Genomic DNA, 23,892 nt, shown 5'->3' with positions numbered 1-23,892 from the left:
CTACTTGCGATTTGTGTATGAGGTGAGTTAGGTATGTGTTTAGTCTTGCAGCCATTACTTTTGCGTATATTTTACAATCTACGTTTATTAGTGAGATTGGGCGATAGTTTTGCGGGAATTGTGGGTCCTTCCCCTCTTTGGGGATGACTATGTTTGCCTCTGCCATCAAATTCGTCATGCTCCCCCTGTCAGCGTGCGTCTGGAAAACTCTGACCATGGTCTCTTTTAGCAGGGGCTGAAACTGTTTATAGAAGGCCACCGTGAATCCGTCGGGTCCTGGCGCTTTATTTGGCTTCAGCGAGTCTATTGCCATCCCCACCTCGACTCCAGTTATGTCCTGCTCTAGTGAGTCTCTTTGTTCGTTGCTTAGTTTGGGCAGATCGAGTTTGTCTAGCAAGTTTGCGCCGCCGTTTGCCGCTAGTGATTTGTCCGCTGTGTACAGTTCCTTGTAGAAACCCCTGAAGGTTTCAAGGATTAGCTTGTTGACCTTGTGCGTTCTGTTATTTTTGTCTGTAATCGCTACGACAGAGTGCTGCCTTTGTTTGGCTTTCAGGTATCCTGCTAGTGCTCTGCCTGCTTTGTTTGCTGAGCATAGGTTTATGGATTTGTATTTGTTAATCCAAGTGCTTGCCCTTTCACTTAGTATCCTGTTCAATTCGTACATCTTTTTTGTGAGTGTGGTGAGCGTGTTCCTATCCACCAGGTTCGCGCTGTGGTTCCTTTCTAGTTCCTTAATCTGGCCCTCCAGTTCTGTAATTTTTTTGTTCCTACTCCTGTTCATCCTGGCTTTGATGCTCAGGAGCTTCCCTCTTATTGTGGCTTTTAGTGCTTCCCAGAGGGTGATGGTGTCAGTGTCTGCGGTGTCGTTGAACGTTAGATATTCCTTAATCGCCTCTTCTACCTCAGTTATGTTTGTCGGGTTCTCTAGTATGTCGCTGTTGAGGCACCAGCTACGGTTTGGCTTCTTGTTGTGCTTCCCGCTTTTGGTGAGGGAGATGTGAGCGTGGTCTGAAATTGTTATGGGCCCTATTTCTGTTTCAGTCAGATGTGTGTGCGTTGAGGACATGAGTATGTAGTCAATTCTGCTATATGAGTTGTGTGGGTTCGAGTAGAATGTGTATTCTCTGGCGCTGGGGTGTTGTAGCCTCCATGGGTCTGACAGTACTAGCTTGGCGCATAGGTTTTTTGAGTGTTGTCTGCTCTTGCGTTATGTGGCTGGGTCTATGCGGATGTCTGTCCGTGGCATTGTCCATCGCTTGGTTCATTTCTCCCGCTGTGATTAGCAGCTCCCCCAGGGGGATGCTGTTGAGCTCGCTTTCTACCACTTCCCAGAGTTTTTATGTCTGTTGAGTTCGGGCCATAGATGTTGGCTATGTGTATAGTCTCTTCCCCTCTTTTGATACAAGTGAGTAGCCTTCTGCCCTTTGTGTCTGCTTGGTGGTCGTGTACCCTGAACTTTGCTTTCTTGCTGATGATGGTGATCACTCACCCTTCTTGTTTACGGCTGGTGAGCATACTACCTCGCTTCTCCAGCTCGCCTTGAGTCGGTTCGCGTCCTCTACTGAGACTCTGGTCTCTTGGAGGACATATATGTCGGCCTTGAGTTTATTTCAATATTCTAGTGTCTTCCGACGTTTAACGGGATGGTTAAGGCCCTTGACGTTTAGAGATACTATCTTGATGTCTGCGGCTATTTGCACTGGGGTCTTTGTGATGAGTGTGGTCATGGCGGTCTGTGTTTTTCGCTTGTGCCTACGCAGGTGCTAGAATTAGTCCTTGGTGTCAGATTTGGGCCCAGAGAGGCTACCCCCCGCCACATGTTATTGGCCCCCCCCGGGGCAGGTTGGGGATCTGGGATGTGTAGTAGGACAAAAAGGGGGAAAAATAGAAAAAGTGTCTCCACAAGGTTACGATTGTCCATGCCGCTTGGCTCCCCGCCCGGCCCTCTCCCCCCCCTCCCTCCCCTCGCCCCTGTCAACAGCAACGGTCGTCCGCCCCCCGCCCTCCCCGAGATCGATACTCCCCTGCCCCCTGCTGTGCTGTACACATCCGGTAAAGGATATTCTTTTCAAACTTCTGGAGCCTGCACGTGGTCCGGTCTTCCCTGAGAGATACATAATACTTTAGGTAATAGTCCAAGTTCCGAGTTCAGAGTTCACGTTCAAAGTTCAAGGGTACGTTGAGGTAGGTGCGTCCTTCAGAGTGTTCTGTGGTGTCGCTGCGGTGTGGCTGCAGCCTTTCTGAGTGATACAAAATACTTCAGGTGGTAAGTCTAGGTCACAGGCCTGCCGCGCTTTAGCGGTCGTGAGGTAGATGCGTGTTTGTAGTGATCAGTGGTGCCGCTGCATTGTGGCCTGGTGAGGTAGACATTGTTTAGGTATGCTGACGCTGCTGTCGTTTTGGCCTGGCTTGCGTCTTAGTGTCCGCCTGCTGCGCCTGTTTCCGAGCCGTCTGATGATGCCCTCCATTTCGCTGTCCCTGGGCTTGTTTCTTCCATTTCCTCCGGTTCTGGTCCTTGGAGGTATCTACGTAGGTCCGATGGGTCGTCAAAAGTGCGCGTGCCTCTCCTGTCCGTTATTCGCATTTTTGCAGGCCCTGCAAAGCTGCAGGTGATGTTAGCTTTCTTTAGCCTTTCCCTGAGTGCTAGGAAGCCTTTTCTAGTTTCCACCGTCCCTTTCGAGAAGTCTTGGGTGATTATTATCTTATGGCCAATCCACTTCACTGTTTGGCCTTTTCTCGCAAACGCAAAAATGGCGTCGGTGTGATTGGCTCAAAAGGGTTTGCAGATGATTGTTCTCGGACCGATACCTCGATTGTTCAAGTGCTGCCACAAAGCTAAGACAAGAAACCAAAGCAACAACCAACTCTTGATAATGAGCTCTTAAAGGATCCTTTATATCATCCGGTTTGTCTAAGTTCTGCAATAATGAAAGCAGCTCAAGAATACTAATTGAAATAGAGTAAAACTGCGCACTGCAATGGTTAAAAAGAGGCATTTAAAAATGGAGAAATAAATTACCATTATTTTGTATGGTTATAAATTTAATTGCCCTCCCAGCTCTTATCATCCAGTAATTCTCTGTTTCCACTGTATAGAGCCACCTTGGTATAAAACTACGAGTGTGATGGTGTTGATGAAGAGCTGGTTAATTGGTACAGATTTGAAAACACCTAAAACACAATGTGAACATTGATCTGTGAGTACACTTGCAGGGAATAGTGCCTTTGATGTTTCCACTTAAAGTTACCTACATTTAACCAAATTAAAATCTAAAGTTCAGAACCAAGACATTTGTGTGCCACATTTCACAGGAACCTTTTCTTACACACCATATTGAGAACAGATACCTGGAGTCAGCAAACACTATTGGTTGGAAGGTGTACTATTTCAATATTCGAAGGGCCGTTTGGCAGCTAGTGATCCCTAGATTTCGGCAAATCTGGACTATCCACTTGTGCCTGAACTTTTTGTAGACAGGACAGAAGAAAAGGACATGAGCATCGGTTTCTTCTAAAGCTCCATATGAAGGGCATTTCTGTTCAAGCTCCCGACTCCAGGTGCTAGTAAGAACGTGCAACGGCAGGGTACCATGCATAAATTGTAGATAGTTTCCTGGCTAAAACAGGCTGTATCTCGTCAAGGAATGTCTCTGCACTATAAGCATCTATGGCATCAAAAGAACTTTAGGTAAGAGAGGCCACGGTTGCACCTGTCAATAAAGAATGATTGAACCCACTAAAACTGTACACGAGTTTCCTCCTGGATATTGCCAATACTGCTACAGCCGGACAGAAGTAAAGTCTTGTCAGCAAACACTATGGCAGGGATTTTGATGGAACCGAACTTAGGAGCATCATTCTCTCTTACCCCATTAATAAATTCCACTAATCCATTGATATACAGAGAGAACGAGGTGGGGCCAATAAGCAACCCTGTTGCTCTCCACTAGTCACAGGAAAGGGATCTGAGAGCTCGTCCAATTTCACACAGCAGACCTGTTCAAGATTGGCCTTGTGCAACCTCCTGATGGCAAAGGTAAATATGAACTCCTATAGCACATAGTATAGACTAGAGTTTATCTCTTGGGACTAAATCAAAGGCAGACTGAAGGTGCACGAAAGCTTGGAATAAACTACCACCCTCCAACTCAGTTATTTTCCAGTAGAAAAGTTTGAGGCAGAACACCTGGTCAATTGTGGAAGTTCGTCTCCTAAAGTCCACTTGCAAATTGCTTACCACTCTATGGTCTTCCGCCCACTCCTTTAACCGCTCCAGTAATATCCGGGAAAAAACCTTCTGCATTATGTCTATTTGACTGATGGGTCTATAATTCTCGAACAATAGGGTGGGGGGCATTCTTGTACACAGGTATTATTTCTGCACCAGCCCAGGACTTCGGAATGGGCATGCCCCCTAGTATGGCATTGAAAATGATCCGCAGGTAAGGACCCCAGACTTAGGATTCAGTGAGAAATAGATCACTGAATCTGTTTGAACCTAACTTACAGCTTGACGCCTCTGTAAATAAGACTGCAGCGACCTGTATGGGCTTGCTTCGTGCACTACGTAAGATCCTGCCACTACTTCCCCGGGAAGCCAGAGCAGAGGTAGTGCGTAGTTCTATTCTCAGTAGGTTAGACTACTGTAACGCACTACTTCTGGGAGCCCCGAAGATCTTGATTCTAAAGTTGCAGAGGATTCAAAATATGGCGGCCAAATTGGCTCTATCTCGTCCTCGCTCTGCTTCTTCATCTACAGCATTGGCTGATCTTCACTGGTTACCGGTCCAGCAGAGGATTGCCTTTAAGGCTTTATGCCTTGTCTTTAGGGCTCTGCACGGACTAGGACCGATACCACTTCAAAATCTCTTTTCTTGGTATCAAGCTGCCCGACTTCTGAGATCCTCCTCGGCGTTCCTGGTGAGGATTCCCAGGATTAACAGAGTGAGGATGGGCGGCTGTGCTTTTAGTTTCACGGCCGCCACGCTATGGAACACCTTACCTCTGACGTTGAGGAGTAGACAAGATCTGTCCTCTTTCAAAAGGGATCTCAAGACCCACCTGTTTCCAAGAGCAATGTAGTGCATCCCACCTGATGGTTAGATATTGTCTCAGCGCCAGGATACCCTTTGGGTGACAGTTGCGCTTAATAAGCATTAAATACATACATACATACATCCCCAAGTATTTTATCGATACCGGGTGCCTTGTGCAGAGCTATTTTAGATCTAGCACTACGTACTTCTGTAGCAATGATTAGAGGAAAATCCTACAAATCATACTGATACACTCTATTTATGGGTTGGTCATTTGCTGTAATCTCCCCTCCTTCCTGTCTCTCCTGTCCATCATATTATGGCTGAATGTACCCATTCCATACTTTGGACACAATTTTGGGCTCAATGGCAGTTCTTCCTGATCTATTCCCAAAGGTGATTATGTTCCAAAATGCCCTAGAATATTTAGTCTTAAGAGCCTGGAGAAGAGAATCCCATTAGTTCTGGTCCCAATCTATTTTGGCCGGTCTGATTTCATTCCTGTGCATCCTTCATGCACTTTGGATCTGGTACTTGTCTTTGTATTTTATAGCTGCTAAAAGTGTATTTGTGGCTTTTCTGAATTGACCATTATACCATGAGGGGATTGTGTGTTTATGCCCACTGGACAGCACTTCCACAAAGAAGAGGTCCTTCAGAGACGTCGATAGGTTTGAGTGAATCTTGACTACTTCCTCGGTTGGGTTGTGTGTACCAGTGGTCTCAACACATTTGCCCAGATCTTCCATAGCATTACCAACTACCTTACTTATGGCCTTAATGGAGTTAGGAGACTGCTGCACCCTGGCCCATGGATACCTCGCCTAGACTACGGCAGGCACATTCTAACGTCTAGGGGGGTCCCAGTTTCTTCATATGTGATGTCACTCTGTCTGATGCCCAAGTGCTCAAATTGGCAGTTAAGATCACCCCCAATGACCTTATAGGCCAACCCTGCGATGGAGGATAAAAAGATTGCTAATTGCTCCACTGCTGGGGATTCTTTACAGTTACTCAAGGGTCTAGAGTAAACATTAACCAGTACTATGACTACAGCAAGAGAGAATGTTGACAATGCGCACATATCTGGCGATCCTGTTTGAATCTCCCTAACCGTACATCCAAGGTGAGTAGTGATCCACATGGTAAGCCCTCCTGAGGTTCTTCCCCCTCCCACCAGATACAACAGATTTGTAGAAAGTCATGAAACCAGGGTGCCTTAGTTCCTCTTTGGACCATGTTTCTTGAAATAATACCTGGTCAAATTGGTCGATAAATGCCCCCCAGTCACTGCATGCCACCTTGTTTCGAAGTTCTACTACATTCCAGGAAGCTACATTAATATTTTTGGGTGATACTTTTGTAGCTAGTCAAGTCCCTCCAGTGTCATCCTCCTGCAGGAGCACCTGAGGCTGTCCTTCTGGGTCAGTTCTGCTATCAATGTGCCGCCTGTTGACTGTTCCCTGTTTCCCCCTATCACTAATTGCCAGCCGGTCCCCCGCCTGCTTCTGAAAAGAAAAGTGTTTGACGTGTACCCTGGAGGTCAGAGACCACTTGAGAGTATTTATCAAGTCTGGCCGCGACCCCCCGAAGTTACAACCAAGCAACTGTCATAGATCTATCCTGCTCCTCTGCCCTACAATGGGATTCACCACTTGGTCCTTTCTGGTTCAGGTATGGAGTTAAGGTGTGGGAGCTATCAGCTCTGTTGGCCCCATTAGGAGGACTAGCTTCTTTTGGATTCCCGGGAGTAACGGTCTTCTTGGACCCAAATTTCAATCCACTCCATTGAATGTCTCATATCTATTGTGAACTGGAATTGTGTAGAGTGGGGGTCAATGCACCAGAGGTGTTTGGGACACAGACTTGAGGATAAGTTAGTAGTGTGCCAGGAGTGTTGATTTGATATGCCTGGGGGTGGTCTGTAAAAGTAGCTAAGTGGAAAAACCATTACGGCTGAGTTAGAGGACTATGACAATAAGTTGCCCAATAACAAGTTGTAGACAAGGTGGGTAGCCCTAAAATTGATAACAATGCAATCCCCAGGCTTGTCTTTGGCACCTTTCCCAATCCAGCTGATTCCTCGTGTTGGAAGCTCTATCGGGTGGGAAGTGTCTATGCCTGGAGAGCCAGTGAAAATATATATTTTTTAAATTCCTCATGGGTTTCTCTCTGGTTAATTTCCAGTTATAACTACAACATATGGACACGAGGCCTGGGGTAGATTGATGATTGGAGATTTCACAGAGAGCCCCTAGGAGCCTGTAGGTGCTTCCTCTATTCTACTGAAAGCAGTTCCTGGTAACAGCTGGGTCCTGGAACACGTGCCAATTGCATTTGCATGAATTAATGTGGACAAATGAAATCCACTGATTCAGTGAATGCAGTGATCTTTCTTGCTCAACTGTTACTTAGCAATGCTGTGTATTAGCAGCACTAAGCAAAGAGAAGTGCGTATTCTTGCCTCCTGGTTGGGAATATAAGTTAATTAAAACATTTGGGGACCATTTCTACAAACATGCACATCTTCTCTTAAACTAAGCCAAAGGGGATTCTCTCATCTCTGGCTATAGTCCACAAATGTGGATAGAAAGAAGGAAAACCTCACACAAGTATTTCATGTCTTCTTCCAAGTATTGAATGAGGCTAAGAGATACAGACAACAAAAATATCCTTTTATTTTGAGCTTTGATCGTGTGAAAACTAATATGGGGGGGGGGTCATAAATCCGAATGAAAGCATGATTTATTTTTGCCCTTTTAACTAAAGAGGATGAGGAAGAATCCTGACCTTATCCCGTTTTGTTCATTCCATTGACAACATTTTAAGATTTGAAAGTTAAATTCCAAGATTGGAGATTCTCATGCCTCTCTGTGATCTTTACTACCACAGCATTTTTGGTGGCTTCGGGTATTACTGCGCAATAAATTAAACAATACTTCAAGCAATTGCTGAAAGTACACAATGCTCTTTTCTCCATGACCACATAAACAAGCTAAATAGACAGATTTTAGTTTTGTTTCATGGAGTTTAGGAATAATTCATCTGTGAGTCTCTCTATTTTGTAGGCCTGAAAGACCATCACCCAAAGGTCCGGGAGTCTAGATGAACATTATGTCAGACCACAATCCTCCCTGCGTATCTCTGGTCCTTAAATCTTAATTTTTTTTTTTTTTAAATATTTTTATTGTTATTAATCATACAGCATAGAGTTCAATCTCTGTACATTTCACGACGAGGAAGCATCAATCTGTGCCACATTAGGTTCGCAACAAGAAATAATCATTTCAGTTATATTGTGCATGTCAGCCAACAATTAACTACATTGTTAAAGTTATCGGGGCAATCAACAATACGTAAGGTTTAATGTTTCCTCGCAGTGCAGTATTGCTGGGAGTGTACCCCATCTCTCTAGAGTCCCAGATCTCGTTCAGGCATAGGGCGCCCACCAAGGGCCTCCTTCCGGGTTATGCGCTCTATCCGAGCTCTGCGGCGTAGCTGAGCGCGCGTGTTGTTGGATACCCTTCAGTCAGGTCAGCCCCTTGTCGTGGTGCAGTGCTCGTATGTCGTAGCGGTGTGGTCTGTTTGCCGCCTTGTTTCATCAGTGTGGGGCAGTGAGCCTTCACTTCTGCTATGTCCTAGATGGGCAGCTCATGTGTCTCGGAACTGTAGCTCTATCAACTGGGGGGGAGGTCAGTTGTCTAAACTCAACTGTTGAACATGAGGGGGAAATTCGATTAACGGGGAAGAAATGAACCAAACAGTAAGCTAAAGAAAAGAAAAAGAAGCTCTGTTCTGCATAATCCAGTCTGTCAGATTCGATGGCCAGGTGTTGTGTCTGTGTGTTTCCTGGGGCAATTGCTCGTGTGTTCCTTCATTCGTGGCGCGGCGTGCGTAGGGGGGCGGGGGGGGGGGGCAGTGTGGATGCTCCTCTGGTTAGTCTCGTCCCTTTGTCTACTGACTGCATAGTCGTGGTACCCATGGACGCAGCGGTGTGTGGGAGGGGGGGGCAGGAGGGGGGGGGAATGTGCTGGCAGTTCGGCCTCTCGCACTCTCGTGACCTTTGGTGTTTCTCACTCGGTATTCCCTACGGGGTTTCACCCGGTAGCTTCCCTTCTCATCCCATGGGTGAGCCTCCCTGCTGCGGCTCTGCCGTGTATGTGCAGTCTGCCTGGCCCCTCATCTACGTGCCTCTCCTTTCCCGGTACGCCCGGTCAAAAGACTGGAGGATGTCGTCCCATGTCTGCGCTATCGGTATGGCTCGCAAGCCCGCTGTCTCCTCCCTGTGGAGTATTGTTCCCTCAGCTATCGCCCAATAGTTGAGTGAGGTGTGCCAGTGCTGCACCTGTGGAGGGTGTTTGTCTTTCCAGCATCTTGTTATGAGCTTTTTCGCAGTTACCAAGCCCAGGTCCCAGAACCTGGCTTGGGGTTTGTTGTGTTTTGTTCTCTTATACAACCCCAGCATGCATGCTTCCCACGTGGGCTGTAGCTCTACTCCTGTTCCCTCCGTTAAGAGTGCTGTTACGTCCTGCCAATACTCTTGCAATCGGGGGCAGGCCCACAACATATGTAGTAATCCAGCATTCAGTAGTGAGCAGCGCGGGCAGCCAGACGTGTCTAGTGCGAAATACCGGTTAATTTTTTCCGGGGAGAGGTACGCTCTGTGTACAATGTACAGTTGTATTAATTTGAATCGTGAGTTACGCGGGATGTTGCGCGGTCCTTCTAGGATCCGTTCCCACTCTTTGTCTGACCACTCTCTACCCCTGTCAGCCGCCCACTTGTCTCTCAGCGGCTGGAGTGTGCAAGTGGTATGTGACTGCAGAGCCTGTGCTATCCAGTGTATCACGTGGGAGCCGTTGCCCATCACGTGTAGGTACTGTAGCAACAGGTGTGTCTGCGGTTCTTCCACCATGTCTCCCCAGCGTTTCGTGTATTCGCGGATCAAGGACGCATATAGTAGGAACTGCCCTGCCAGTAGGTCGGCATCCGCAGTGAGTCTCTCAAACCGGATCAGGGCACCATCCTTGTAGAGGTCCGCCATCGTTTCCATTCCTGCCCGCTCCCAGCTCTCCAGTGCGGCTGCAGTGAGAACGCCGCCTCCACTAGGCGTGCCCAGTAATGGGAGCGCGGGGGCGTAGGGCTTGAATTCCCGTGTGAGTCTCAGTGCACGGCGGAAACATTTGTACGCTACCATCAGGTGCAGCTGCGTTTGGCGGGCTTGCACAGCCAGAGGGTGGAACAGTGTGAGTGCCTGAGCTTGTGTCAGGGCTACGGTGTCCGAAGTCATGTCTGTCAGGTCCTTTCCTGCGAGCCAGCCGGTGACCCACTGCAATTGTGCTGCCAGATAGTAATGTTCTTGATTTGGGACCGCTAGCCCTCCCATTGCCACGGGAGCATATAGCTTCCTCAGTGCTACTCTGGGTCTGCCGGCATTCCAAATGTGCGTCCGGACCATGCTTTCAAGCTCTCTGAATATCCGGTTGGGGACGTACACCGGCACTTTGGAGTAAAAATAGAGCAGTCTGGGCAGTGCGATCATCTTCGTCAGGGTGATTCGAGCGGGGACATTGAGCGGGAGCGTTTTCCAAAAACCCATTTGGGCCCGTAGGGAGGAGATGGCTCTGACCAGGTTTCCCTCCAGTACATCTGTTGGAGACCGATAGATGTGAATCCCCAGGTATTTGAAGGTGTCAGCCTGCCAGGCCAGTCTGAGGCCCCCCAGGTTCACCTCACTTTCCCGCATATCCGGATGGAATGGGTATACTCCTGACTTCCCCCAGTTAACTTTTAGCCCCGAGTGCGCCGTAAAGGAGTCAAGGGTGTCCATAAGGCTTTGCGGTATCCTGGTGAGATCCCTAATGTATAGTAGCAGGTCATCCGCATATAGCGAGACCGCATGTGTACCATCAGCTAGTGGGATGCCCCATTCCTCACCTTGCCTCCTCAGCAGCTCCGCAAACGGCTCCATCGCCAAGGAAAAGAGCAGTGGCGACAGGGGGCAACCCTGCCTTGTGCCCCTCCCTACTCCGATGGCTGCAGACAATAGGCCTCCGATCCGGACCCTGACTGTGGGCGTTTGGTAAAGTAAGCTGACCATGTCTATAAACGCCTCTCCTAGTTCGTTTTTCTGCATCACTGCCCGTAGATACGTCCATTCCACCGAGTCGAATGCTTTTTCTAGGTCTAATACTATACATCCAGAACGTGGCCATGGCGTTTTCGCATACTCCTGCACCCTGAATAACCGACGGATGTTCTGTGAAGTGCCGCGCATTGGTACGAATCCATTCTGATCCACGTGGACCAGTGTGAGTGTGTGCGGTGCTAGCCTCTGGGCCAGTGTGGATGCCAATATTTTATAATCCGTGTTCAAAAGGGCAAGCGGCCGGTATGAGCCCAGCTGTGCCCCGTCTCTACCTGGCTTCAATAGGGAGACCAAGGTCGCCTCGTTGAGGGTGGGCGGTAATGAGGAGTCTTCCAACGCTGCCTCGTACATTTTAATGAGTTCTGGGATTAACAAGTCCGGATACGCCTAATAGAACTCCGCCGGAAGTCCATCAGGACCCGGGGACTTGCCGTTGGACAGCGCCTTGATAACTACTCGGAGTTCCTCCGATGTGAACGGAGCTGCTAGCTCGTCTTGTTGGGCGTCTCTCAATACTGGCAGTGGTATCGGCGCTAAATAGTCTGTGGTGTTCGGGGCCGGAGTTGGTAAACAAGAACGGTATAGCCTGTCGTAGTGATCGGTGAATGATTGGTGTATCTCCTGCTGCGTGCGTAGCATAACCCCCCCTCCGCCTTGTATCTCCATTACTGGCTTTGTCCTGTCCTCCCTGCCAATGAGCCAGGCTAGCATCTTGCCGGGCTTATCTCCCCTGTCATGTGTGCGCGCCGAGTGGGCCGCATAGTTCAGGCAGCGTAGCCTTTCCAGTAAGCTCTTGTGTTCCGCCCGGACGTCCCGCGCCTCTCCCTCTTCGTCACCCGGCGCTCTCTGTTCATACCGCAATAGCTCCCTCTCCACCTTTGTCAGGTCTTTCTCTACTTGTCGCCTAAGATTGACTTGCGTGCCTAGGCAGTGTCCTCTCACCACGACTTTGAACGCGTCCCACTCTATCTGAGGGGTGGACGCTGTGCCCGTGTTTTCCTCAAAGTAATTCACTATTTGCGCAAATAACGAATCGCGGAACGGCGCATCAAGCTGTAAGTTTGGTTGCAGCCTCCATGTGGGGACCGGAGGGTGTACGTTTGCCCATGTGAGGACTAATATGTGTGGATTGTGGTCGGAGTGCGTTCTGCCCATGTATTGAGTGTCTGTTGCATGTGGCAATAAGTCTTCGGTGAGCATATACCTGTCGAGCCGTACATGTAAGTCATGTGCTCCTGAATAGTATGAGTATGTACGAGTGTTTGGGTTACAGTGCCTCCATATGTCCTTGAGTCCCCAGTGTGTTGCCCAGGTTGTGAAAGCTTTCATGGCGCCCACCACTGGCGCGCCTGGTAGTGGCGGGAAGGATCGGTCTAATGTTGTGTCCAGCACGCAATTATAATCCCCGCCCAGTACCCAGGGGAGTCCGTGCCATGCGGACAGGATCGTCGAGAATCTCGTGAGGAAACCCTGCTGGTCTGCGTTGGGGGCGTATACCGATGCTATTATTATTGGGCGTCCATCCAATCGTCCTTTTACCACCACCAGCCTCCCCTCTCCATCAATATGGGAATCGTCTACCTCAAAAGGAATCCCTGGCCTGACCCATATCAATGCGCCCCGTGCGTATGGGGAGAACCCTGTCGCGTATATTTGCCCCCGCCAGCGTCGGCGCAGCGTGTGTACCTCAGGTGCGGCTATGTGTGTCTCCTGCAAAAGCGCGATTTGGACCTTATGCCTCCTTAGGTATGAGTAAATCTGGTATCTGCGCGAGGGCGTGTGCATCCCCCGTACATTCCATGTGCAAAATGTAATCGTAGCTGCCATTGCCATGTAATACTTTCTCTCCCCTCCCCCCTTCAGCGCCGCCGGTCACATTGCCTAGTCCCGGTTCACCCATTACATCAACCCTAGCATTTGTAGCTATGATGTGCAGTTTTGAGGCTGGTGTTTTGTCCACTCTCCAACGAGAGAAGCAGAGCTTGTAATAACATAAACAAGAGATAATACCAAAAGGTCGGCTGCTAAACATACAGACGTCCAACCACTCTATTGAGATGGTCAACTTTCCAGTTCTGGGGGGTCGCTGTCTAGCGCGTTAGATACGGGTATCTCAGGTAATAAACAAAGCAAGAATGTGCATTTCGTCCCGCTCAGGGGGAAAATTGTCTGTCTCAGCTGGTCCTGTAGTGGGCCAGGTGAAAGGATGCGCGAAGTTTCTGGCGTTTGTCTGCAAAGTTCGCCTGGGTGTGGCAAGGTCCCTGCGCAATATGTATGGGTGGGTCAAGTTACCTGCAGATGCTGTCACTCGTCGGGTCGTCAATCCTCGCCCAACCATGGCTTACTTGCAGTACCCTTCTCAGGCGAAGGGCCGGACCACCGGAGAGGACAAATGGAAACTTCCGGGTCCCCCGTCCCCGTGGCGCCCGGTAGACCCAGGCTTCGCGGCCTCTCCAGCATGCCTCCTGTTACCGCCACTCAGGGCGGGCGGCGAGAGAATGGGGGAGGACGGGAAGAGGGGTGGGGCCCATGGTCGCCTGTTCTCTATCCGAACAGGTCCGCTGTCTGTGGGGTAATGTCCGGTAGGTCTACGTGGGCCTGTGAGTCTGGCAACCCGTACATTGCCTCATCGTCACTCAGCACCGTCTCGGGGCTGTTTACCGGCAGTGAGTGCTGGGTTGGGGAGTTGCTGATCTCGGTTACCATGTGAAGTGCTTCCTGCTGTTCCCGGTGCATCTCTTCCTCGGGCGGGCCCGTGCTTTGCTGCGTTCCCTCTGCAGGTGTTGGCGACGATCTGTGCCTGCGTCTCCGCCTGGAGCTTCTGTTCCTCCTGGGTCGGTTCGACTCCGTGGGGCATGTGACTTTTTTATCTGTTCCATTATCTAGCCATGCTTCCACTTCCTCAGGGCTACCGAAGAAGTGTGTCTTTTCATGCGCCACCACTCGGAGCTTTGCTGGAAAGAGGAGGGAGTACGTGAGTCCAAGTTGCCGCAATCTGCGCTTCACTGCCAAGAAGGAGTGCCTCTGGCGTTGCACTTGGACTGTGTAGTCCGGGAAAAGCATGATGCTGGCATTATCAACCTGGATTTTGTCGAGTTTACGGGTTTCCCTCAATACTGATTCACGGTCACGGTAGTTCAGGATACGGATAAGCAGAGGGCGCGGGTTGGAGCCTGTTGAGAGTGGGCGTGATGAACCCGATGCGCCCGCTCCACCACGAAGTGTGGCGACAGTGTCCCTTCTGGCAGTAGTGTGCGCAACCAGTCCCTCACATGTGTCTCGGGGTCTCTCCCTTCCCATTTTTCGGGCATTCCCACTATCCGGATGTTGTTCCGTCTTGCCCGTCCTTCTGCATCCTCTGCCCTGTCTTCTAGGAATTCAACCCTGTTGAGGAGATCTCTCACCTGTTTGTCCGTTTGCGTGACTCGGGGCTCCAGGTCCGTGGCCGTATGTTCCAGAGCTTTGGTACGGTCGGCGAGTTTTTTGTGATCCGCCCTCAGGTGGGTCAGGTCGATGGCAACTCCGTCTATTTTCGCCTCCAGTGACGTACGCGTGAATTGGATCGAGTTGTCTAGCCGTTCCATGGCTGCTAGCATTGTGTCTAGCCTGGTCACTATGGGGTCTGCCTCCCCCTGTTTCAATGTTTTGTCCATCTTGCCTTTTATGGTCGCTCCCCCGGTTCCCGTACGTTTCCCTGCCCCTCCAGACATGGGCAGCGTCTTGTGCAGTTGCAGCTCCTCGAGCAGTGCAGCTGTCTGCGCCTCTAACAGATGTCCCCCCGCGTCGGATGAATGCAGGGCAAGGGGCTCTTGCAAGCCGAGATGGGCACGTGGGGCATCACCACAGGGCTGACGTGTGCTCCCCCCTCCCTGGGCTGCTGAACTGCGTGGGTTGGATTGTCGTGGTACTTGCGGGTCTGCTGCGGTGTGAGTGCTTATTGTCCACTGTCGGGCCCGGGGGTAGGCCAGGCGCTACTGTATCTGGCACGCACACCCGGTTCCCGGCGGTCCAGCGGATCTCGCCGCGTCTCTTGGTATTGCCGCGGATAGCACTGTCCATGCGAACTCTCCCGTCATATGCCGATCTCCCACCAGTGCCTGCCGTCTTGTTGTATGTAGTTCCTCAGTTGCCTCACTCCCTGTTGTTCCGTGGCTTGGCACAGGGCTCCTGCGCGCCTGCTAGTCAGTCCTGTTGGGGCTCAGTGCGGCTCGCTCCTGGCGCATCAACGCAGCGTCTCTGTAGCCGGGGTGTAGCGTCTTGGTCGTGGCTGTGCTGCGCCCGGCATTCGGGGGGGGGGGAAATCGCCCCAGGATCTGTCGCTATGGCAGCTGCGGTCTTCTCCGCCAGTGCCACTTACAGCTTGTCTCGGGCGTCTCACTCTCAGTCCGATGCCGGGGTCATAGGTGCTTTGCTCCTCCTCAGGGACTGGCGCGCCCAGATCCAGTAGCACGGTATGTCGCCGGTGTGCCCACTCAGGGTCGGAGGCAACTCGCGCATGGGGGGGTCTCCACCGTGCTATGTGCAGTCCTGTGAGTTCCCGGTGCCGGTGAGTCGGCGAGCTCCGCTTGTCCCCCGGGGGCTCAATGCCTGCAAGCTTCCTTCCCGCTTGGCGTTGCAGTCGCCTTACCGTGGTCGGACGCCCGTGCTCCGCCGTCTGCTGCCTGTGGTCGCTCGGGCCCCGTCACGCCCCAGCCCCGTGCGGCGTCCTGCCTCCTGCTTGTCCCCGGTGTCGCCGTGTCCAGGTATTCGTTACGGGTGCTCGCTGGGGCCTTCCAACGTCCCGGTGTCCCCGCATAGGCCTCCGGTTCCACCACCTTTGGGTAGGCCAATGGGCCTCTGGGTCTTGGGCCTCCGTTAGCCGTCTGTGCCCTTTGCAAGCGATTTATCTTCTCCCTGAAGTCCGGTCGATACCACGCTGGTGCCTCTGGGGGCCTTCCGCCTCCCTGCGGTGCTGCCGATCACGCTACCTCCTCTCCCTCTGCCAGTGCGGCGCTGATCGCGGTGCCGCGCCTCCCGGTCGGGTAGTGTGTCTTCCGCTCGGAGGTGTTAGCGGGGGGTGTCGGGCCACTGTACCTGAGGGTGCTCCAGCGCTGGCGTATTTGGCTCCGGACCGGTCGCTCTTCGCCAGTTTACGGCCAGGCCCGGCTTTGCGGCCCGCACTTCCGGTCCAGACCCTGGTGTAGCGTGATTCCCGCAGCCGGTGCCCTCTCCCGGTTCCCGGCTCACTCGCTTGTGAGGGTCCCGGAGCGGCTCCAGTCCGTCTAGCAATCCGATTTTCGGACCGAGGGTAGCACGGGTGTGCACAACTGTACGCCCAGCTTTCCAGCCAGCTGAGACGCGTATTTGCAGGATAATTTACCCCTGGTGCAGAGGCTAGCACCGGAGCTCCGCTAAGGCTCGTCCAGTCTCGTTGCGCGCTTACCCACGCCCCCCTGGTCCTTACATCTTCATTAGGAAAATTCTGATTGGCAAAATAAACGTTGAAAAAATTATGAACCACTAGAAGCTAGAAAGCATTTGTAGTACACTCCTATCTGGTATGTGCTTTTAGGGACTTTTTTCCTTAGTTTTTTAGTGATCACTGCACAGCCAGCCTCTGAGTATTCTAAATTAGCTCTTATTTATTCTGTGCTCTCAGTGTAGACTTAACATCTTGAATCACTCTCTAACTGAACTTGGTGATAATAAGCTGAAGAACGGAAATGTGACTTTCACTTTCTGGAAGCCTCCAAGAAAACGCCTCTGGGTTGTGGCTTGCAGAATCCATTGCCAGTGCATAATTCTCCCTTTATACCAAGATCTGCTCCACAAGACTTCACTGAGATAATGGGTAGTGGGTGCAACTTTTCTCATGTGGCGGGGTTGCCCATCTGGATGACTTCAGGGGAAAGCCTCTCTTCTCATGGAACCAATTGTTCACTGCAGCAATTATCCTTTGTGTGGGGTTGACAACTGATGGCGAAAATGGAAAATACTTTGCTTGATCAGTTCAGTTCAGGGCCTGATAACAAATAGGGTTCCCAGGTACCGGAACTGAACAGAGAATTACCGTTCTCCTTGGATGACTCTTACGCTGCTTGATACAACCTTAGCTTTCTCCTTTGTTGCAGCACGGAAAGAAGGTCTTGATTTACATGACCAACTCCAAGGTTTATTTAAACAAGCATGGAAGAGCCCCCAACAAGCTGCATCTGCTCTCAGGGGATGGTGCACTCCTTTGCTAGGTTTGTTTAACTTTTTCTGGAATACACACTACCATGAATTTGCTGATTGTGTGGGCAAAAGCGGCTCTGTGGGCTGTGCTTTTCTGATCATCTGGGATTTTCAGTTCCTAAATATAGTTTCCTAAACACGGTTGTCTCAAGTGGTCCATTGATTTTGCACACCTTTCGCTCCTCCAAAAATTGTTGTATAACTTAAGTAGCCATATCAAATGTAGTCCCCCCCCCCCACACCCCTACCCCGCACCATTATTTCTCCCAATCTGAAGGGGTAAGCTTTATCACCAAAAAGGTGATTGTGGCTCACATGGCCCGTCAATAGTTAAGTCTTGCCACCTGATTCCTGAGTGGTAGTTTATGTGCAACTTTGGCTCCCCAAGCAAAACATTGATATATTGAGAGTGGAAGAAGCAAGTTGAGACTGGGCGACTGGAAATTCATGAAAATAACTTATAAGTTATCCTATTTCGGATCCTAACAAAGAGTTGGTAGTCAAGGAATGTGATAGGGCTCCATAAAAATGCAATGGTTAGTTAATTCGGTATCTACAGAAAAAAATTACAATCAAACAATAATTATTAAAATCCACTGATGATGTAGGGTCTTATGGTCCAATAATATATTGGTCACTAATAGATAGCTAAGAGTGTATTAAATGCCAGTAGAATGCTCCCTTACGTGTCTTCTTTTAATGGTGGCTTCCGTGTGACACTAAAATTCTACTTGGAAAAACTTTCCCCATGCCTCTGTACTCCAGATTATGTATTGAAATGACTAAATAGACTCGCATGGCAAATTAGAAATATATTATAATTGATGGACATGCTTATTATAAAAAATTCCCTACAGAGCAAAAAAACTAAAGTACTTTGTCCAACGAGGAAACTTAACTTTCCTACCAAATACGGATAGACATTGGCAAGAATAAATAATTTCTCAATTACTCAGTCAATGTAGTAAAACCCATCAACTGTAGTCCCTTTGCATTAACACAAAATCCAGATGGGAATCACACTGACCAAGTAGAATGCACAGTGCAGATATATTTAAACCAGTAATTCCTCAAATATAGCCCACATATATTATGCCACTTTAGTGTTTTATGTAATCCTACAGGAAAGTAGCAAGTTTCAGATTAAACATTTGCAACTCTAAAAATTACATCAAACATTCAAAATAAACTGTGACTGTACCGTACAACTCGAATTTCTGAAGCTGTTGGTGTAAAAATACAACTTTTTTAGGGAATAATTAAACCTAAAAAGTGAAGGATTCACCTTAGCATTATCTGCTTATTTACTGCCGTATCCACCTAGCTTGCTTTTCAAAATCCATTTGTTTCAAATATAAAATAAATAAAAATTAACCTCTGAATTTGCATTAATCGTGGAAACGTTGTCATTATCAAATTGTCAATATAAAACAAGACAATAGTGCAGAAAATATATTGCTAATATTGAATGCACCATAAGCTTTTTAATTTTTCTATGTCTAATTTGTTTTTTCGGCCAACTTTTAATTTGAGGATTCCTCCTTAATGCCATTCGACACCCAGCCCCCTTCCTTGGGTTTCTGTTTTCTACTCGGGCTGTTAATACGCAACTTGTTTAATCTTCTATAATCCTCCTGTACTGCAAAATTGTTCTCTGAAAAAATCAACAAGCCGTTCTCTTTGTTCTTTCTGCACTCGCCGTACATGAACAGGAATTGATTGAACCTTGTTGTGCAGGCTGCTACACATGATTATTTTTTGTTAATAAACATTTTGAGAAAATGTGTTGGTTTTCATTTTTTCAGGTTTTGTACTGCTCCTGAATCGCATGCGTGATGATTCACCGCCCAGTTAATTTGCTCTGAGGTGTTTTTAGGATTTTTTTTAATAATTGAAAGGATATGTCTGCATATTACTCTCGATCTACCTCCATCTCGGCAAGGATGGCGGTTACCGTTTTGACAAATGAGAATCAGTTGCTGGTCAAAACTCAGGCATGCACCTGCTCAGGAGATTCCACTGAGCCACCTCTGTCATTCTAAGAGAAATAGAGAAAGCTTTTGAAAAGGGAGTTCGTGCCACATTCACCTCACTGTAGATAATAGTTACATTATTACAGTTATTTGGGATGACTAGTGCCTGGTTACTAACACATGTGTAATGCTTCAGGCAGCCTGACCTTGGATTGAAAGATTCTTCTGAAATGGAAGACACCAAATTAAAAGAGCCACTTGAAATAGTGTTTGTTCAATGGCCGAAACCAGGCAGGAAATACATACTGGTGTGTCCCAGAAAAAGCCGAGCGGCTCTTCGCAAATACCTCTCAGGTTGCTAGAAAATCTAATCAAACGTGTTTTAGTTTTCAAAACAAATGCAAGCCTAGGACCATTGAAATAGACTGACTCGCCACCCCAAATTAAAAATAATGTAAGCTAACAGGCATGGGTGACATTGTGACAAAGTACGACAATAACTTTGACCTATCAGCAGTCTGTTTATCCTTACACACCAACCATGCTTGTGAGTATTCCAGTACTGCTGTGCTGCTTCAGTCTCATCCAGCAAAAAACACAGTTGATGGACAGAATGTAGAACAATGTAATACATTCACCCCAGTACAAGGATCTGGGCCTAAATCCATCGTTTTTTGCACTCCACACCACCCTGGGTTAGACACTGGCTATATGCAAATCAGCTCTGACCCTGTGCCTCATGGGAACAGTCCAGTCCGAACTACCAAGCCATGTCTTTCCCAGACCGGAATCAAGCATCCAAGGACCGGTTTCTGGCTATCAGCCTTCATCAGTCTGGATAGCTTGACTCCAGTGGTGTGGAGAGCCTGGGACTCACGTCTGAGCATACCCAGCCCACTCGGGGTGAAAATTGCAAAAAACACAGTCGATGGACAGAATGTAGAACAATGTCATACATTCACCCCAGTACAAGGATCTGGGCCTAAATCCATCGTTTGTTTGCACTCCACACCACCCTGGGTTAGACACTGGCTATATGCAAATCAGCTCTGACCCTGTGCCTCATGGGAACAGTTCAGTCCGAACTGCCAAGCCATGTCTTTCCCAGACCGGAATCAAGCATCCAAGGACCGGTTTGTGGCTATCAGCCTTCATCAGCCTGGATAGCTTGAGTCCAGTGGTGTGGAGAGCCTGGGACTCACGTCTGAGCATACCCAGCCCACTCGGGGTGAAAATTGCAAAAAACACAGTTGATGGACAGAATGTAGAACAATGTCATACATTCACCCCAGTACAAGGATCTGGGCCTAAATCCATCGTTTATTTGCACTCCACACCACCCTGGGTTAGACACTGGCTATATGCAAATCAGCTCTGACCCTGTGCCTCATGGGAACAGTCCAGTCCGAACTTCCAAGCCATGTCTTTCCCAGACCGGAATCAAGAATCCAAGGACCGGTTTCTGGCTATCAGCCTTCATCAGCCTGGATAGCTTAACTCCAGTGGTGTGGAGAGCCTGGGACTCACGTCTGAGCATACCCATGAGGCACAGGGTCAGAGCTGATTTGCATATAGCCAGTGTCTAACCCAGGGTGGTGTGGAGTGCAAAAAAACGATGGATTTAGGCCCAGATCCATGTACTGGGGTGAATGTATGACACTGTTCTACATTCTGTCCATCAACTGTGTTTTTTGCAATTTTCACCCCGAGTGGGCTGGGTATGCTCAGACGTGAGTCCCAGGCTCTCCACACCACTGGAGTCAAGCTATCCAGGCTGAATGAAGGCTGATAGCCCGAAACCGGTCTTTGGATGCTTGATTCCGGTCTGGGAAAGACATGGCTTGGTAGTTCGGACTGGACTGTTCCCATGAGGCACAGGGTCAGAGCTGATTTGCATATAGCCAGTGTCTAACCCAGGGTGGTGTGGAGTGCAAAAAAACGATGGATTTAGGCCCAGATCCTTGTACTGGGGTGAATGTATGACATTGTTCTACATTCTGTCCATCAACTGTGTTTTTTGCAATTGTCAGTCTCATCCGGTGCTGTTCGAAATAAACCCATATATCAGTACATAATGTCAGAAGCCAGTCATGTCCTAGGGATTCTCATCACAGTCCCGTACAGCCAGGACACTTTGAGTAGCCTTGTCCGTGCCATCACAAGTAAAACGTCAGCATGCTCCGTTGGTAGCCTATGTCTTCTCCCTTTGAACATTTCACTGTTCGTCCACCAGCACTGTGGTCCGAGATTTGCTTTACGTTGCATGAGATTTCCAGGTAAGAATGTAGTTGCTTGGACTCTTGTCCACAGCTACTTTAGGCATATATGTGATCATTCGAACCGCATGACCTGTCGGTTTGACTTGAGTGGTTAGTTCAGATAGAACCTAGTGTAGTTTGTAGGAAATCTGAATACCTGCGGAACTTTAAGACCTTTATAAGCAAGCATTGGCAAAGCCAATAGTTCTTGTGATGTATGCTGACCTTCCACTTTGCCAATGCTTATGTGGTTTGTGTTTTTTTATTATATGAAGGCATGCATTTTATGAAAACAAACATTCTCTAAAGTCCAATATATTTTTTGTATGTAAAAGCATACACTGAACCAGTAGTCGCTGGTAGTGAATGGGACTATTTATTGTACAGATGTGCACAGTGTGCATGAGTGGGATGCTGTCATTGTTTTCAGGAAAGCTAATAACTGAAGTGGGCTGACCATGTGGTCTATGCTGTGGTGGGCAGAAGGTAAATATGACTAATACTACAGCAGAGCAATGGATAAAGAGGGTTGACTACAAGCCCTTTTATGTATAGTACATATATTCTATCAAAAAACATAAGGTTTTGGCTAACGCCAGACTTACAAATGTGGGAATTGTTTTTTTAATATGCGGACAATGATTGACATATGCTCTGACTGCAAGCTGTATTTCACACTGCAGATGAAAAGTAAATTGCCGAAAAATTCAATAAAGTGTATTTTTTATTTTACAGCGGTTTATTCAGTATTTGGCATCTAGAAACACATTGTTTAACCTCAGCAATTTCTTGGATAAAACTGGATCACACGGTAAGTTTTTGTTTTTCTTTATCTGGCTTGTATCACAAAAAAAAATGATTAAGTATGAAATAGATGACGATGGGAGCACTTATTGTATAGATATAACGTTTGCGTTTTTGCACAGTTATTTAGATTAGAAGACTGATATGGCATATTTCTTGAGCCATTATTGTAGCCATGCTTCTACACAATCACAAGTACTGTTGGCCGAAGGCCTTATTCCGCAACCCCGTTGACATAATAATTCCTTGTTATGTTGTCTTGGTATACAAACATATATTTTTAAAATAAAATGTATTCATTCTCCATATGCCTTCTCGTGAAGATATATATGTAGCCCCTGTGGACAAGGGACTTGCGTGTTGGATTATGTCTTCCAACCACTATTCAATCAAACTCTTCTGACTCCACACGAGAAAAGAGTCTACACTTCGGAGTAGCTTGGAGAATCAGAATAGTTCGTTTCATCATGGCTGCTGTCAACTCCTTTCAACCCACGTGGGTTTTGTTCATTATTGCCCTGAAAAAGATCCACGCAGAATAAACCTTAGTAGCAGCAGTCGTGATGATATAAATGATTGTGACTGTATTCGCTGCTCTCGAGAAATGGTTTATTCTCTTGTGCGAGGCGAAGGCGTTGATCGATATATTTACAGAGGTGACAATCTCCAAGTTTCCATTGAAAATAATTGTTTGTGTTTTCCTAGTAACTTTAGCATTGTTCGATGACTCGGGGTTGTTCAGGACAAGTTTCCTGCAGATCTATAAACTGAGGGCCTAAAAATAAGTATGTAGAGAACAAAAAAGTGACATTTTCCCATTTTTACTCATAGGATTCTTTGTCCCTCAAATTAGAAACAAATGGATGAAATGAATTATACTAAACCTTGGCATGACAGTTCAACTTTCTTTGCTCAAGGGACACCTTTGCTTGGTTTAGAGTAAATCAATTCAGTGGTTCCTAAAAATATAGCATTTAAAAAGAGTTCAGGTATGGGCATAAAGAGGTTACATTTTAGAGATATCTGAAATCCAATCAAAAAATTAGAGGCTCTCCACTGGACTTGGTGAGTTTTTACTCCTGTCTTTTGGAAATTTGTATATCCGGTTGTGGCTTTGCAGATTTGTAATGCTCTGAATTGCTTTTGCAACTGCCATTACCTGAACCTAAGGGGGCAGTGTGAATGTACCCTGGACCCCATGCCCCAAAGAGACCTACCATGGTAATGAAATGATTATTCTATGTTGGATTGCCGAATCCTGGACTTTACTCTAGGTTCCCCAGATCTTCCTGGGGACACAGGGTTCGTAAATCCTTAAATAAAGTATTCAGTGTGCTACAGCATGAACTGGACAATGGCCACCTGGGCCGGCCTCAGGGTGGGGCAACCAATGCAGCCGCACCTGGCGCTGACCTTAGGGGGGGGGTGAAAGGAGAGATGCCTTTGTGCAGAAATAACTC

The 23,892-nt window shown here is 48.2% G+C and overlaps 1 protein-coding gene across 10 annotated transcripts in view; it reads left to right on the top strand.

Annotated features, from left to right (window-relative positions):
• The window catches only part of SNAP91 (synaptosome associated protein 91), a 797,825-nt gene that overhangs the window by 200,974 nt on the left and 572,959 nt on the right, over positions 1-23,892 (top strand). For all 10 annotated transcript variants that reach the window (XM_078648151.1, XM_078648145.1, XM_078648146.1 and 7 more), the window contains exon 4: positions 22,364-22,439. In XM_078648151.1, coding sequence (XP_078504277.1) covers positions 22,364-22,439 — 76 coding nt within the window. The remainder of the gene's footprint in view (positions 1-22,363; positions 22,440-23,892) is intronic.

The sequence above is a fragment of the Lissotriton helveticus genome, chromosome 6 (assembly GCF_964261635.1).
Source record: "Lissotriton helveticus chromosome 6, aLisHel1.1, whole genome shotgun sequence".
NCBI lineage: Eukaryota > Metazoa > Chordata > Amphibia > Caudata > Salamandridae > Lissotriton > Lissotriton helveticus.
This window is presented reverse-complemented; position numbering and strand designations above follow the sequence as displayed.